Source organism: Zerene cesonia, unplaced genomic scaffold (genome assembly GCF_012273895.1).
Source record: "Zerene cesonia ecotype Mississippi unplaced genomic scaffold, Zerene_cesonia_1.1 Zces_u011, whole genome shotgun sequence".
NCBI classification, from domain to species: Eukaryota; Metazoa; Arthropoda; class Insecta; order Lepidoptera; family Pieridae; genus Zerene; species Zerene cesonia.
Genome location: NW_024045141.1, coordinates 597,598 through 612,400, shown reverse-complemented (window position 1 = coordinate 612,400; position 14,803 = coordinate 597,598). Strand labels below are relative to the sequence as shown.

The 14,803-nt window shown below is 35.2% G+C and overlaps 2 protein-coding genes across 2 annotated transcripts in view; one reads left to right on the top strand and one right to left on the bottom strand.

Annotated features, from left to right (window-relative positions):
- The window catches only part of LOC119839284, a 6,236-nt gene extending 4,130 nt beyond the window's left edge, over window positions 1-2,106 (top strand). Inside the window, exons 6-7 of the mRNA XM_038365520.1 lie at window positions 946-1,055; window positions 1,669-2,106. Of these exons, the coding sequence (XP_038221448.1) occupies window positions 946-1,055; window positions 1,669-1,725 (167 nt within the window). The 3' untranslated portion in view covers window positions 1,726-2,106. The remainder of the gene's footprint in view (window positions 1-945; window positions 1,056-1,668) is intronic.
- A 3,568-nt stretch (window positions 2,107-5,674) lies between these two features.
- LOC119839299 (protein single-minded) overlaps window positions 5,675-14,803 on the bottom strand; it is a 14,560-nt gene continuing 5,431 nt past the window's right edge. Inside the window, exons 6-8 of the mRNA XM_038365540.1 lie at window positions 7,515-7,621; window positions 6,939-7,086; window positions 5,675-6,298 (exon numbers count right to left, since the gene is read on the bottom strand). Coding sequence (XP_038221468.1) covers window positions 5,791-6,298; window positions 6,939-7,086; window positions 7,515-7,621 — 763 coding nt within the window. The 3' untranslated portion in view covers window positions 5,675-5,790. The remainder of the gene's footprint in view (window positions 6,299-6,938; window positions 7,087-7,514; window positions 7,622-14,803) is intronic.

The following is a 14,803-nucleotide window of genomic DNA, read 5'->3' as shown; positions in this document are numbered from 1 at the left end:
TTTTTTCTATATATTTATGTACTAGCTGCACCCGGCAAACGCTGTTCTGCCTTACTCTTATCATTTAGTGGTATGAACAATAGATGTTCGCCGATTCTTGTAGATACCGGATAAGCACAAAAAATTTCATCAAAATCGGTGTAAGCTCGGTCGTTTCGGAGGAGTATGGCAACGAAAACTGTGACACGAGAATTTTATATATTAGATTACTAGCGGTCCCGGTCCTAATAGCCTAAAGGCTTCCTCAATGAATGGGATATCTAAAAATTAAAGAATTTTTCAGAACGAACCTACTAGTTCTTGAGATTAGGGCGTTCAAACAGACAAATTCTTCAGCTTTATAATATTAGCTTTATTATTATTATGGTATAATTATTATTATGGTAAATAACAGTTACCATAATAAGTCAAACCACTGCTAACACTAAATTCAAAATTAGGGACCCGGATTTTTTTAACATCACATTTTTAGAATTAGCGGTCAATATAAATGTATAAGTCCCTTTAACTTACAACCAATGATATCTCGGCTGCTTTAGTCATATTTATCATGGAGAATACAGTGTAAGAAAATTTTGTTATAGTTTTCTCTCAAAAATACTTAGTGTTATTGAAAAAACGGTACAGATAATTTTTCTAGATAATTTCATGATATACATTTTTTGTCTGACATATCCTACTACCTTTCTACTATAATAATAATAGTCCTACTATCCTACTAATATTATAAATGCGAAAGTTTGTAAGGATGTGTACGTGTTTGTTGCTCTTACACGAAATAGACTACTGAACCGATTGCAATGCAGTTTGGTACGTAGACAGCTGGACAACTGGAATAACATATAGGCAACTTTTTATCCCGATATTCCTACGGGATATGGAAATACGCGGGTGAAACTGCGGGGCGCAGCTAGTAGGTTGTATGTTAACAATTTTTCTCCCCAGATCCCGAGTATGGCATACCGTTTGTGGAACCTGTGCCACAGACGGTGCAGGCTGATGATGACTCTGATGAGAACCAGTTCATTGTGTCGATGAACATGGAGAGGTGGAGGGTGAGCGATTGTTGTTCTTTTATCACTAAACTAGCGGTCTGCCCCCGGCTTCGCCCGTGGTACATGTATAGCATATAGCCTTCCTGGATAGGTGGGCTATCTAACACTGAAATAATTTTTCGTATCGGAGCAGTGGTTCCTGAGATTATCGCGTTCAAACAAACGAACAAACTCTACAGCTTTATAATATTACTATAGATGTGAAAGTTTTTTTGTTGGGATGTTTGTACGTCAATCACACTGAAACGACTTTACGGATTTTGATGAAACTTTAGTTTACAGATAGGGTGTGAGCTGACTTGGGTGATGGGACAATTTTCATCCCGATTAAATGCTCCCCTGGGATAACTAAATCATTTGTAAATGTGCTTATTTCACGCGGCGGCGCAGGCGAAGCTGCGGGCATCAGCTAGTGTTATGTTTTTAATTTTCTATAACAGATCCTGTTGCTAGTTCTAATAATTGCAATAATGGTACATTATATTAACATCATTAGAAATTGATGCAACAGCTTTGAAAGTCAGATTTTTATTTCGCTTTTTATCTTTCAGTGTAATGTGTAGTGAAAAAAATTATGTAGAAATGAATTTATTATATCAATGTTTTTTTTCAGGATCTGATTGAAGCGTTTGAAATAACTGAGCCGATGATGGTTTTGAAGAGATTATAATATTTTGACTGGGGTAAGAGTTGGGGCATCTGACTGGGATCTGGATTGACTGTAGATTTGACGCTGCATGTGATATTTCCCCCCCTACGGGAGGACGGGGAGAGACTATTGAGTGCCTAAAATAGTACTTTAATGATTACCTGTAACTACCTCGTGATTTTTTTATTTTTGTACATCGACGTACTATAAACAAGTTTCATTAATATGAAACATTTAAAACATATTTCGCCTATTTTACCTTTTTCCCGCGGTTGCCTGGTAGAGATCGCTGCGCAGTGATAAGGCCACCGATTCTTCTATATCCTTTGTATATGTAATTGTTTCTGTGTGTTTTCGTTTGTCATGTACAGTACAGGTAAAGAAATAAATAAAAGATTAAAATTAAGGCCAAAAAATGTCCGCGTGACGTTTGTATATAACATACTTAATTGAAATTACAACCTTATTACGGTACCATCACGTGTTGTTAAAACGTATGTTTAAAATCTATTGTCTAAGAAAACTCTGCCTAATACAAGCGTGGGCAGAGTTTTGTTGCTGACAATATTTAGACGTGTTTATGTGTAGGTTAATTTTTAATTTTAATAGAACGCCATCTAGTGTTGACTAAGCGAAGCTTTGTAATTTTATTTCTAGTTAAATAGCATTAAATGCTTTTTATAATCAAAGGCCGCGTTCCATCGATACAATATTGTAATCATTGAAATAACGTCTCATATTGGTTGAGAAGGTCAATAGATGGCGTGGGGTGTCCCTGTGTGTAGGGGCATGAAACCGAAAGAATAGAAGAAATTCGATTGCTGAGGCGGGATCACGGGTGGCTGAGGGGCTAGAGGTCATCCATAAATTACGTCTCACATTAAATGGGGGGTAGGGTATCACTGAAATGTAACTTAATGAGACAGAGGGCAAGAGGGGTGTCGTCATATGATAAGGTTTAAAATATGTGCTTTGATTCGAAATTTGAAATTGTTTTTTCGCTTAGATTAAAAAAAAAATAACTTCTTATAAATGAAAATGTTTGACGTCACATAAGGGTGAAAGGGCTTTCTAAAATGTGACAAGGCTGTGACGAGTAGGGGGAGGGGTCAAAAAAAGCCAAATTTCGTGTGACGTAATTTATGGATGGTCCCCTAGGCGTTGCTAAGGTTTGGCGGGCGGTTTAAAAGGTGGGGCTTCGACTCCCGCCTCATGACAAATAAAATCTTTCTAACCTTTTATTGAAACAAGTGTGCGCTGCGCTCCATAGAGGGCGCGAAAATTAAATTTATTTTTTAAAAACCTTTTTAATGTCAGACGTAATAGAATAAATGATTATTTTTCTATTTCGTTGTTTTATTTGAATATTGGTTTGCGAATTTCCTACTGCCTTGAAGCATACAAATAGTAGGGTTATTTTTTGATATCGCATTTTGGGTACAGCTATCAAGGTTAGAAAATCAGCAAATTTCTGATAGAAATCATCTTAGAAATTAAAAACTTTTCAACGGATTTTAAACGCGATTTATTCATTATATTATTAACCCGACGTTTCCCCGTGACCACGCTCGCTGTAAAGTGTTCGAAACGTCGGGTTAATAATATAATGAATAAATCGCGTTTAAAATCCGTTGAAAAGTTTTTAATTTCTAAATGTATAATACTCGCGTGAAACCAAACACAAGAAATCATCTTATTTATCGGCTTTACCTTTCATATAAATGATGTTAGCAACGGTATATTGCCTATGATAGTCTATGATACATTTTCTTAATGGACAAGTAGGTAATCAGCCATGCATGTGTGTAATGTCAGAGCGAATCATTTGTTAGGATAGGAGAAAGTGGCTTATAAACTAGATAATATGATGTTTAATCTGTTTTATTATGTTATCTATTATACTAGTACAGTATTATATTATCTGTGATTGTACCAAAAGAAATGGCGATGTTTTTTTATCAAATCATGGAAAATTTCACTCGCTCATGTAATAAAGAAATGAATCCAGTTAAATTCACTTTTCAAATATAAATAGTTCTTAATAACTCATACTTACGGAATAGAGTTAGGATATTATATTATTTGTCAAGTGGAGTGGTAGATTTTGAAAAAATAAAAGAAAATCCATTACTAGATAAATATATTTCATTATTAATCATTACATTATCAAAAGCTTGAATAAAAATGATACTTATTTTACATATACAGTTACCGACTAGCCGATCTCAGTCCGTATTTTGGCACTTATGATCTTTTCGTATTAAAAATAACCTAATATATTACAATCATATTATATTATATTCGGAAAAACAATGGCCACAAAAAAAATTATCTAGGTAATTTTTAAAGCAAATTTTGATTAAAGCTAAAATTTAAATTTATAATATAAAATACAACTAAACAGATCTTTTTAATACTGAAATATAATCATAGCCTCAAATTTCTACAAATATTATGAATGCAAAACAATAAAGTATTACAATATAAAATAATATACAATACCGAGTTTTGTCTCTTTCTAGCTTACGAGTGTGGAAAAGAGACGGACGATATTTGTGTAACAGTATTCGGCTAACAATATTGTCATAAATAAAGATACTATAAACTACCTTTTAGGATAACCAGCTCTTACTAGCGTTACAATATCTGTGGCTCTGAATAAATAAAAATAAAAAAAAAGAAACAGATCAAAAATAATATCAATTGAAGTTAAATTAAATACATAATCTATAATTTCATCATAGACACATATATTCTTTTAAAATATCCCGTTGTATATAACCACTATAATATAATTATTAATGTGTGTTAAAACTAATAATATAATACATTTACCATAATAAGAGGGAAAAGATTGCAAAATCATTAATGTATAAATGATAATTTTTGACAATTAGCCACAGATTAAAAATGTACACTGAATTTTTAGCAGAAAATTATGTATTTATTATACTTTCACTTAAATATAATTATTTTATTCATATCTTTCATTAGGTCTCGATTTGAAAAAGGTGTTTAGTAGTAGCAGTAGTAGTTTAGCAGTAGGCATTCGTTTGAAGAAAAAACAATGATTTTTCCATTATAAATTATTATTTTAAGTAGCACTAAATATATATGAAAATAATGAGCACTTAATTACTATTTACATTATATTAATTATTATATGTCTATTATTGTCTAGTACGTGATATAGGTACAATTAAAAATAACATTATTTTTATATAAAAGATATTTTGTTACAAGTTTTCACGATAAGAGAATGTAAAAATAGAAGAAAATGTCTATGGTCTATTGCAAACAATTAAAATCTTATTTGATTATGAAATGAAAAAGATGAAATCTTATTTAAAATATCAAATTTTAAATGTTAATAATCCTCTCATTATAATTAATTTGATTATTTCTTCTTATTGTACCTAAAGCTATTTACAATTTTATAAAGAAATCTATACAAATTATGTATTTACAAAACTTATATGTTTATCGGCATATAAATATATGTTATAATATGCGTAATTTTAAGGCAAGATCAATAAATATACATATTATTAAATAATTTTTAACTATTTAAATTTTTGAAAGCATTCATTTGAGTATATCATAGGGTTTTTAGGTATTTACTTTATAAATTCATAGAACCAGAATGTATGAAAAAAAGTCGTTCAGAGCCTTTAGTATTAGTGCTTGACCATCATAATTTAAGGCATATTCAAGTATATTTGTACAGAGAATCTTGAGGTGCTTCAAGGGTCTATTCTTAAGCCACTAATATTCATAAACTTTAATTTTCATGCATATAGATGATTATTGTTAAGGATATTTACATTTACCACGTTTTTTAATGACTTCTAAACAAAATCATTTAATATATTTGTCCTCCACAATGATGAAACTTTGAACTAAAACCAAATATAACAATTTCATTATCATTCAAGTATCTGTCGAAATGGCGATATAAATATGTCTGCTTTATACAATTTTAATAGATATGTCACGTACAAAAAATGTACATTTAAAATTATTGCATTAACATTTCACTATGAAGTTTTTATAAACAATTCACGCGAGGCTCTCAGTCGCGCGGTATCAATGTACAAACTCATTAACGTTGCTGCCGTGGTGGAACTGCTGCGTGTTATCCACTATCACGCTAGTGTAACCATCTTGTACTGAAGGACTCGGCAGCTTGCCGAAGTTCCCGCCAAAATTGCCATCCGGTCGGCCATTTTGATTTTGGCCATAGTAAATTGTATAATTGAATTGGTTGACTTCGGAGCTTTCTATGGAGCTGCATGACGAGGAGCTGGCGGAAAACGGCCGCTGCGTCTGCGGATACGCGTAATTGGCGACTTCCGGTTCCGTGTAGTTCTCATAGAATATCTCCTGGTAGCCATTCTGGTATTCGTCCGGCGTGTCGTAGCTGGGCATTATGGGGAGCGAGTATTCTGGGTAGGTGTAGCTGGAGTCTGGGCTGAAATCCTCGTTCAGTTTCTCCGTCTGTCTGTGCGTGTGCGCGTGTGCGGGCGCGTGCGGCTCGTTACTCTTGGGCGGGCCTTGCTCTATGTTGAGGATGAGGTTTTTCTCTTCTATGTCACTGGAATTTGTAGGAATATATTAATTGGCTTCACCCATTGGGTTTTCTTCAAATTGTTACCTCTACATATAGTAATGCGACATATCGTTTCCCTATCACAATCTGATTTGTCGAACGTCCTATCCTACTAATATTATAAATGCGAAAGTTTGTGAGGATGGATGTATGTGTATGTGCATCATGTTTGCTACTCTTTCACGCAAAAACTACTGAACCGATTGCAATGAAATTTGGTACGTAGATAGTTGGACAACTGGAATAACATATAGGTAACTTTTTATCCTGGTATTCCTACGGGATACGGATTTACGCGGGTGAAACCGCGGGACGCAGCTAGTATATTATAAACGCGAAATTTTGTAAGTATGGATGGATGTATGTATGTTTGTTACTCATTTTTTAATATAGACATTGATTATAGCTAAGATTAGCACATGGCTGCTTTTCCTCGGGTACCGCGCGAGTGACGCCGCGGGTTACACTTAGTATATCAATAAATTCTGTCCTAAATCTAACCCAGAGCAAAAATAAAAGAAAAATATTAATAGATTTTGTAAATTAGAAGAATAGCAAGAACAAAAATGGGATTAAAAGGAAAAAAGAAGAAAAAAAAATTAAGAATTAAATAGATTTATATTACCTGAGCACATAATTAACAGACACGATGCAGTGTGGTCGGGATGACCTCGAGTTGTGGACTATAGTGGCATAGCTCTGCATCCACACCCAGCCCCCGGACTTGGTGAGGAACCGGTAGTAGCGGGAGGTCACTTGGCCCTTTGTTAATACTGGTTTTGGGGAGAGAAGTTTAAATTGTAGAAATCGCACTAATAGGTATGTATATATGTATGTATAAACTAGCGGTCTGCCCCGGCTTCGCAAGTGGTACATATATAGCCTATAGCCTTCTTCAATGGGCTATCTAATACTGGAAGAATTTTTCAAATCGGACCCGAAGTTCCTGAGATTAGTGTGTTCAATCGAGCAAACTCTTCAGCTTTATACATATTTTACAACACTCGATTTAAGAATCGCCTTCTATTTTGAAGTCTGTTAAAAAATGAATTTATGACATTGTAGTTCGAGTTAATTACGTTTTCTTTAACAAAAGAAAGCATAAAGTACTACATAACATTGAAATAATAAGATACATTAAGTGTACCTTCTTTCAAGTCGGTTAATAAAAGGGGAAAAGTAAAAGAAATGTGAGACTCACGTGTGCAGTGCGAATATCTCATATGCAGTACATCCGTTCCATGGATGTAGTGATATAAGGTCTTCTCTATCAAATCCTGAGGTTCATAGCCCGTGAGTGACGCTACTCTGTAATTGAAAAATAAACATTAAGAAAGAACGAAATAATACTAATTTAAATAAATAAAAAGGTTTCTTAATTATGTTGGTATATTTAAGTATTATAGTTAAACTAGTTTTTTTCGCGGCTTCGCATACGTTAAATTCGGAGTAGTTTAATGTTATTATATGTATATAAACCATCCCCTTGAATCACTGTAAGAAAACCCAATCAAAATCAGTTGCGTAGTTTTAAAGATTTAAGCATGCATAGGGACATACGGACAAAGAAAGCGACTTTGTTTTATACTATGTAGTGAAGTGTTTAAAATAAAAACGTTCCAAATTTCACTATTAGTGCTATATTTGTAGAGTAAATAAGAAAAAAAAGCAAACATAATATAATTTCATCACCCTCTTCAATTTATATGAAGCGAAAAAATAATTTCTGCAGTGCGTCAAATTACACCCCCCGTGACGCGTACAAAAAATCTGTTGACACAAAAACCTATCACTTCCGCCAATTAACCATAGAGGGCGCTCGACTTCCGCCGTTTGAACCGCGTTCGATTTTTAAACGGGGCGCGTTCTATTGTTTTAAATTTAAACAGATTGTTGATATTGTTGAGGTTATTTTTGATTTTCGGGTTGAAGGAAACTAATAGTATATTATAGGCTATATATGCTATATAGTACCTGGATGACCGAGCTAAGCTCGGTATTTTTTTTTTTGTTTTTTTTATGAATTATGTTTTTTGGAAATTATATTTAAGTATTATTATTCGCCAATAGATGTCAGGAAGAGTCATAATAAATTGGGCCTACTCAAACGCCTCCTATTTGTTAAAAAAGTAAGTTTAAGTCGATAAAACACGAATATGACGTTTTCTAAAAAAGATTCCTAGCTAGATCGATTTATCGCCCCCGAAACCCCCTATATACTAAATTTCATGATAATCGTTGGAGCTGATTCCGAGATTCCAATTATATATACATATATATATATATATGTAAACCATGGTTTCTTTTATGATATGTGGCGGTTATCTACTGAAAACGGATATAATGAATTCAAATTTTTACACTTATTAAGGATGGTTAATGACCATATAGACTTGAGTTTATTCTGCTATTCTGATTAGGATCGTCGGGATTAAATGAATTCCTTACTCATCCTATCCTACTATCATACTATACTAATACTATAAATGCGAAAGTTTGCAAGGATGTGTGCGTTTGTTGCTCTTTCACGCAAAGACTACTGAACCGATTGCAATGAAATTTGGTACGTTGATAGTTGAACAACTGGAATAACATATAGGCAACTAGTTATCCCGATATTTCTACGGGATACGAACCTACGCGGGTGAAACCGCGGGGCGCAGCTAGTTAGTAATAATGGTCTGTAAAAGAGTAAGTGAGACAATTTAGTTAATGACAGCGTGTTTTTTTAAACTAGGTATATTATTTTAATTTTTTACTGCAGAAAACATAACCTAGCTGTTCGCACCGGCTTCGTCCGTGGTACGTAGATATAGCATGTCATTCAGTGTAGCTTGTTAATGGTGTGAGAATTTTTCACAATCGCTCCAGCAGTTTTTGCGTGGAAATGTTACAAACATGCAAAAATACAAAAGTTTTCTATATATAATATTAGTGTGGATATACGCTAATAAATATATGCTGTAGTCATTTTACTGGGATCGATTCTTTGAAACTTGTAGGCGTAGCAATTATGCTGGCAGTTGACGCCTAGTGGAGTGGTTCGTGAACAAAAAGACATGGAGTCGCGCGTGTTTATCATTATTAAATGTGTTTGTTTATCTGTCTTACACGTCACCCTGGATTAATGATACGATTTTTGTGTTTAGAGATAAGTAGAGCGCTAATTTACTAATATTATAGTGAGGAAATTTTTAGATTTTTCAATGTTTGTACCGTTTTTTCGAAAAATGCAAAATACACTGAGTGACATCACACTAATATTAAAAATGTGAAAGTTTGTTTGTTTGGATGATTGTCCGTAAATCACGCTGAAACTACTGAACGTTTTTTGATGAAATTTGGTATGTAGACAGGGTATGAGCTGACTTGGGTGATAGGATACTTTATCCCGATTAAATGCTCCCTCGGGATAAGAGAGGAATCTCGATATCCGGGCGAAGCCTAATAGGCTATATATGTACCACAAGCGAAACAAACAATTTTATATTAGTGGGGTGCCCTTTAGGCACATGAAACCGAAAGAGTAGAAGAAATTCGATTACTGTGGCGGGATCACGGGTGGCCGAGAGGCTAGGCGTTGCTACGGTTAGGCAAGATACGCAGGTTCGAATCCTGCCTCGTGATCAAATTTTTTCTATTCTTTCAAAATTTCTCATTTATAAAGCATTTCAATGCTATAAAACTAAAAATTAAATTTAAGCATTGAAATTGCTATAAAACTTAAAATTAAATTTTATATTATTTTCAGCTTTTTTTCTAAGAATCCATGGAATTTTTGACAACTATCATGAATCGTGGAATTCTATTTCTAATATTAATAGTTTTTCATGATTATATGCAGAATCACAACAAATAATAAATAATTAAGAAGAGCCGTGTGTTTCTATTCAGTTTCAGTTAAATATGTTATCCATTTTTTCACTGTGGGAGTCGAGCACGCTTCGGCACGAATTGGGCCAGCTCACACCGGGGAACACCACCCACAGAAAACCGGCGTGAAATAATAGCTTGCTATTGTGTTTCGTACGGTGAGTGGGGGAGCCGGAGGCATATTTCCTTCTCCTAGCCCTTCCCAGTCCATTCCTTCTTTCCATTCTCATCCCTGATCTCTTAAAACCGGCAACCCATTCACAGAGGTCTAAGCATCTGCGATTATTCATGAGCGGTGCTGATCGTTTACCATCAGGCGAACCACCAGCTCAGTTGCCCGCTATGACATAAAAAAAAAATCCATTGTAAAATTTTTATTACAATACAATAAAAACAAAGCGACTCCATAGTTTTGATAATGCTGACGTCGCGGAAGCAATCTGCGTCTAAACCACTTTGGCACGTACCAAGCTTGTTCCGCTAAAATGTATTTTGTTGCATTGCAATAAGATTGAGTTTTAATTGAAACAATTTACGTTATTTGATATATTATTTTCAAATAATTGCTTTGTAATTTTTATGTGTATTTTATTTGGATATTATTTCTGTGTGTGGAAAAAATATGAAATATCTCTTAGTTTGTTCGTAGTTTCATGATATGTAAGCCTTACTAATCCTACTAATATTATAAATGCGAAAGTTTGTAAGAATGTGTGTGTGTGTGTTTGTTGCTCTTTAACGCAAAAACTACTGAACCGATTGCAATGAAATTTGGTACCTAGACAGCTGGATAACAGGAATAATATATAAATAACTTTTTATCCCCATATCCCAACCGGATACGGACTGACGCGGGTGAAATCGCGGGGCACAGCTAGTAAACTACGCGAAAATGTGTTTGTTTGTGTGATTTTATGATATGACTAGACGCTAGTCCCGTCTCCGCCCGGATATCAAGATCCTGTTTATTGTAAGTGGATTCTGTTTATCGAATTCAATCGGGATAAAATGTATCCCATAACAGAAGTCAGCTCACACCCTGTCTGTATACCAATATTTCATCAAAATTCGTTCAGTTGTTTCAGCGTGAATGACGGACAAACATCCAAACAAGCAATCTTCCATCTTTATAATATTAGTGTGATTTTTTCTGACCTTCTAACTATGCTAATAGCCTGTGTCACTAACACAGACTACTTTTAATCTCGGCAAATACCTTGAAAACATCTCATGAGAATTTCTTCTGGGCAAACGTAACCGTGGTAATCCTAATCAGGATAATAAGATAAACTCATGAAGTGATTGTGCTATCACCGATCCTTGTTAAGTGTACAAAATTTGAATTAAATCCGACTGTTTACAGTGGGTCAAAATCCAGTGTAAAGGAGTCGGTTAAACACACAGGTGAAGCTTATATAAGCAATAAGACTCCAACAAGAGCCCATTCTGTCCTTAATTCAAGTCAAATTTTAGTAAGAAATTAAAGACTTAAACGGATTTAAAACGCGATTTATGATTGAATAAATCGTGTTTAAAATCCGTTTAAAAGTCTTCAATTTCTAAATGTATATACAATACTCGCGTAAAATCAAACAAAAAAAACATTTTAAATAATTTTAGTTAGTTAGACCAAGCATAAGGCTCCAACAACAAATACAACCAAGCCAAATCAAATTTTAGTCAGACGGAGGTCAGTCAACCACTAAGCTCTTCTCTGGGTCAACGTAACCCAGTTGAAATTTCGCTGACGCGAGATAAAAATCAGGGTATACTGTTACAACCATCTGGCGTTCAGGTGCGATGTTTTGATATTAAATAACTATTTGTTCCCAGTACTCGAAGATTGTTGTTACTAGGGCCATAGCAGTGGTGGCTCAGTGGTGAGAAACTCGGACGCCAAAATCGATAAGTCGGGGTTCGAGACCGGGCGAGCGTGCGGGAGATAAATTGATTTTTCAATTTATCTGCGCATGCCTTCATCAAAGCGGCTCCATGGAACACAGTGGGGCTTGAGACAGTAGGAATCCGACATAACCCACGACTCCTTCCCCGGGGGCCGTGAGCATGCAAGATTTCCCAAGAAAAGCAAGGTACACGAGGCTCTGACTTTATAAAAGTCTCAATGACGCAAACCACTGTACCGACTTTGATGATACTTTGCAGTGATGTCCTACTAATAATATTATAAATGCGAAAGTTTGTGAGTTTGGATGTATGTGTATGTGTATATTTGTTACTCTTTCACGCAAAAACTACTGAACCGATTGCAATTAACTTTGGTACGTAGACAGCTGGACAACTGGAATAACATATAGGCAACTTTTTATACCGATATTCCTACGGGATACGGACTTACGCGGGTGAAACCGCGGGGCGCAGCTAGTGTACCAAGTACAACACAAGTTTCGAACAATTGTATTTCTTTTATAAGTGAATATGGCGAACGGCTCGACCGGTTATAGTAATGTTTCGACGAAGCGACGATTGTTCGGCCCGTCGCTGATTGGCGTGAACCAATAAACGTGTACGCGTTTCCACTTACACACGATACGGGAAAATCGTGACGTCAGAAAAACTAACAAAAAACGGAAAGAACGGAGGTAGGCATGTGAGTTATATGGAACTGCTGATAGAAAGATTACTAGTCTATTTTGATATCTGAAACTATTTATATTATTGTCTGTTATATCTATACTAATATTATAAAGCTGAAGAGTTTGTTTGTATGTTTGACCGAACTAATCTCAGGAACTACTGGTCCGATTTGAAAAATTCTTTCAGTGTTAGATAGCCCATTTATTGAGAAAGGCTATAGAGCTTAAACATATCAAGAACATGGAACATATAACATTTCACATCCTATCCCACTAATATCCTTCCTAGTTATATTATAAATGAGAAAGTTTGTAAGGATGTGTGTGTGTGTGTGTTTGTTGCTCTTTCACGCAAAAACTACTGGACCGATTGCAATGAAATTTGGTACGTAGATAGCTGGCTAACTGGAATAACATATAGGCAACTTTTTATCCCGATATTCTTACGGGTTACGGACTTACACGGGTGAAACCGCGAGGCGCAGCTAGTATATTATAAATGAGAAAATTTGTAAGGATGTGTTTGTGTGTTTTTTGCTCTTTCACGCAAAAACTACTGAACCGATTGCAATGAAATTTGCTACGTAGATAGGTGGCTAACTGGAATAACATATAGGCAACTTTTTATCCCGATATTCCTACGGGATACGGACTTACGCGGGTGAAACCACTCGCAGCTAGTTTTATATAGAATTTGTACATTTTAAAAGATAAATTTTCGCTTCTTTAGTTACTGAAGCATTATCGAGTCTAAGCCACGTGTAACACAGTCACACTCAACCACGTCACGTGATTATCGTGCGACAATGGAAACCGTGCGCGATAGTATTGTTAGCTATGGGCTTCTCGGAATGCAATAAATATTATCGGTTGATGTCGGGCTCGCTGAATTATTTGCGAGATTTATTGTTAGTGCTTAGAGTTATAGGTAAGTGATATGTAAACGGAGCTTGGCTATTTGTATATTAAATTAAACACTTTTTAACGGATTTTAAACGCGATTTATTCATTATATTATTAACCCGACGTTTCGAACACTTTACAGCGAGCGTGGTCACGGGGAGACTGAGATGTTATATGTCTTGAAGGTCGTACAAAAATTGTTGTTTGCGAACTACCTCCACTTATTTCTCCGCAGTTGGTATGTGGAGTATTTTTTTAACGTCGGATTAATAATATAATGAATAAATCGCGTTTAAAATCCGTTAAAAAGTTTTTAATTTCTAAATGTATAATACTCGCGTAAAATCAAACACAAGAAAATACTATATGTATAGTAGATGCACGCCCTGACTCCGCCTGAGAAATTTGTCTAAAATGAAATAATAAAAACTATCCTATATTTTAAGTTGGATCAAACCGCACAACTAGCTAGCTGTGCCCCGCGGTTTCACCCGCGTAAGTCCGTATCCCGTAGGAATATCGGGATAAAAAGTTGCCTATATGTTATTCCAGTTGTCCAGCTGTCTACGTACCAAATTTCATTGCAATCGGTTCAGTAGATTTTGCGCGAAGAGCAACAAATACATAACTACTTACACATCACACACTACTTATACATCGTTATAAACTTTGGCATGTATAATATTAGTAGGATTAGTTATTTGATACATAGATAGTTAAGAAATTCGAGTGCTGAACCGGCTCAATTCGTGGCGAAGCGTGCTCGATTCCCATATAAATATCCTAATATTATAATATCATAATATAATCGCACGCTTTCGTGTATTAATGCTAGTAAATATATTATAATAATTTAATATATTATAATAAGAGAAAGTTTGCGTGGACGGAGGCATGTTGTTGCTCTTTCGCACTCTGGCTGTGCGTTGTACTGTATTCTTTGTACTGTATGCTGCCTTGTGTACTGTACCCAGACCTTTGTGCTGTGCTGTGTGCTGTACTGTGTACTGTACCGTGAGCTGTACTGTGAGCTGTGCTGGGAACTGTTCTGTGTGTTGCACTGTGTACTGCGCTGTGTGTACTGTACGCAGTCTCGTGTACTGCGCTGTGTGTACTGTAC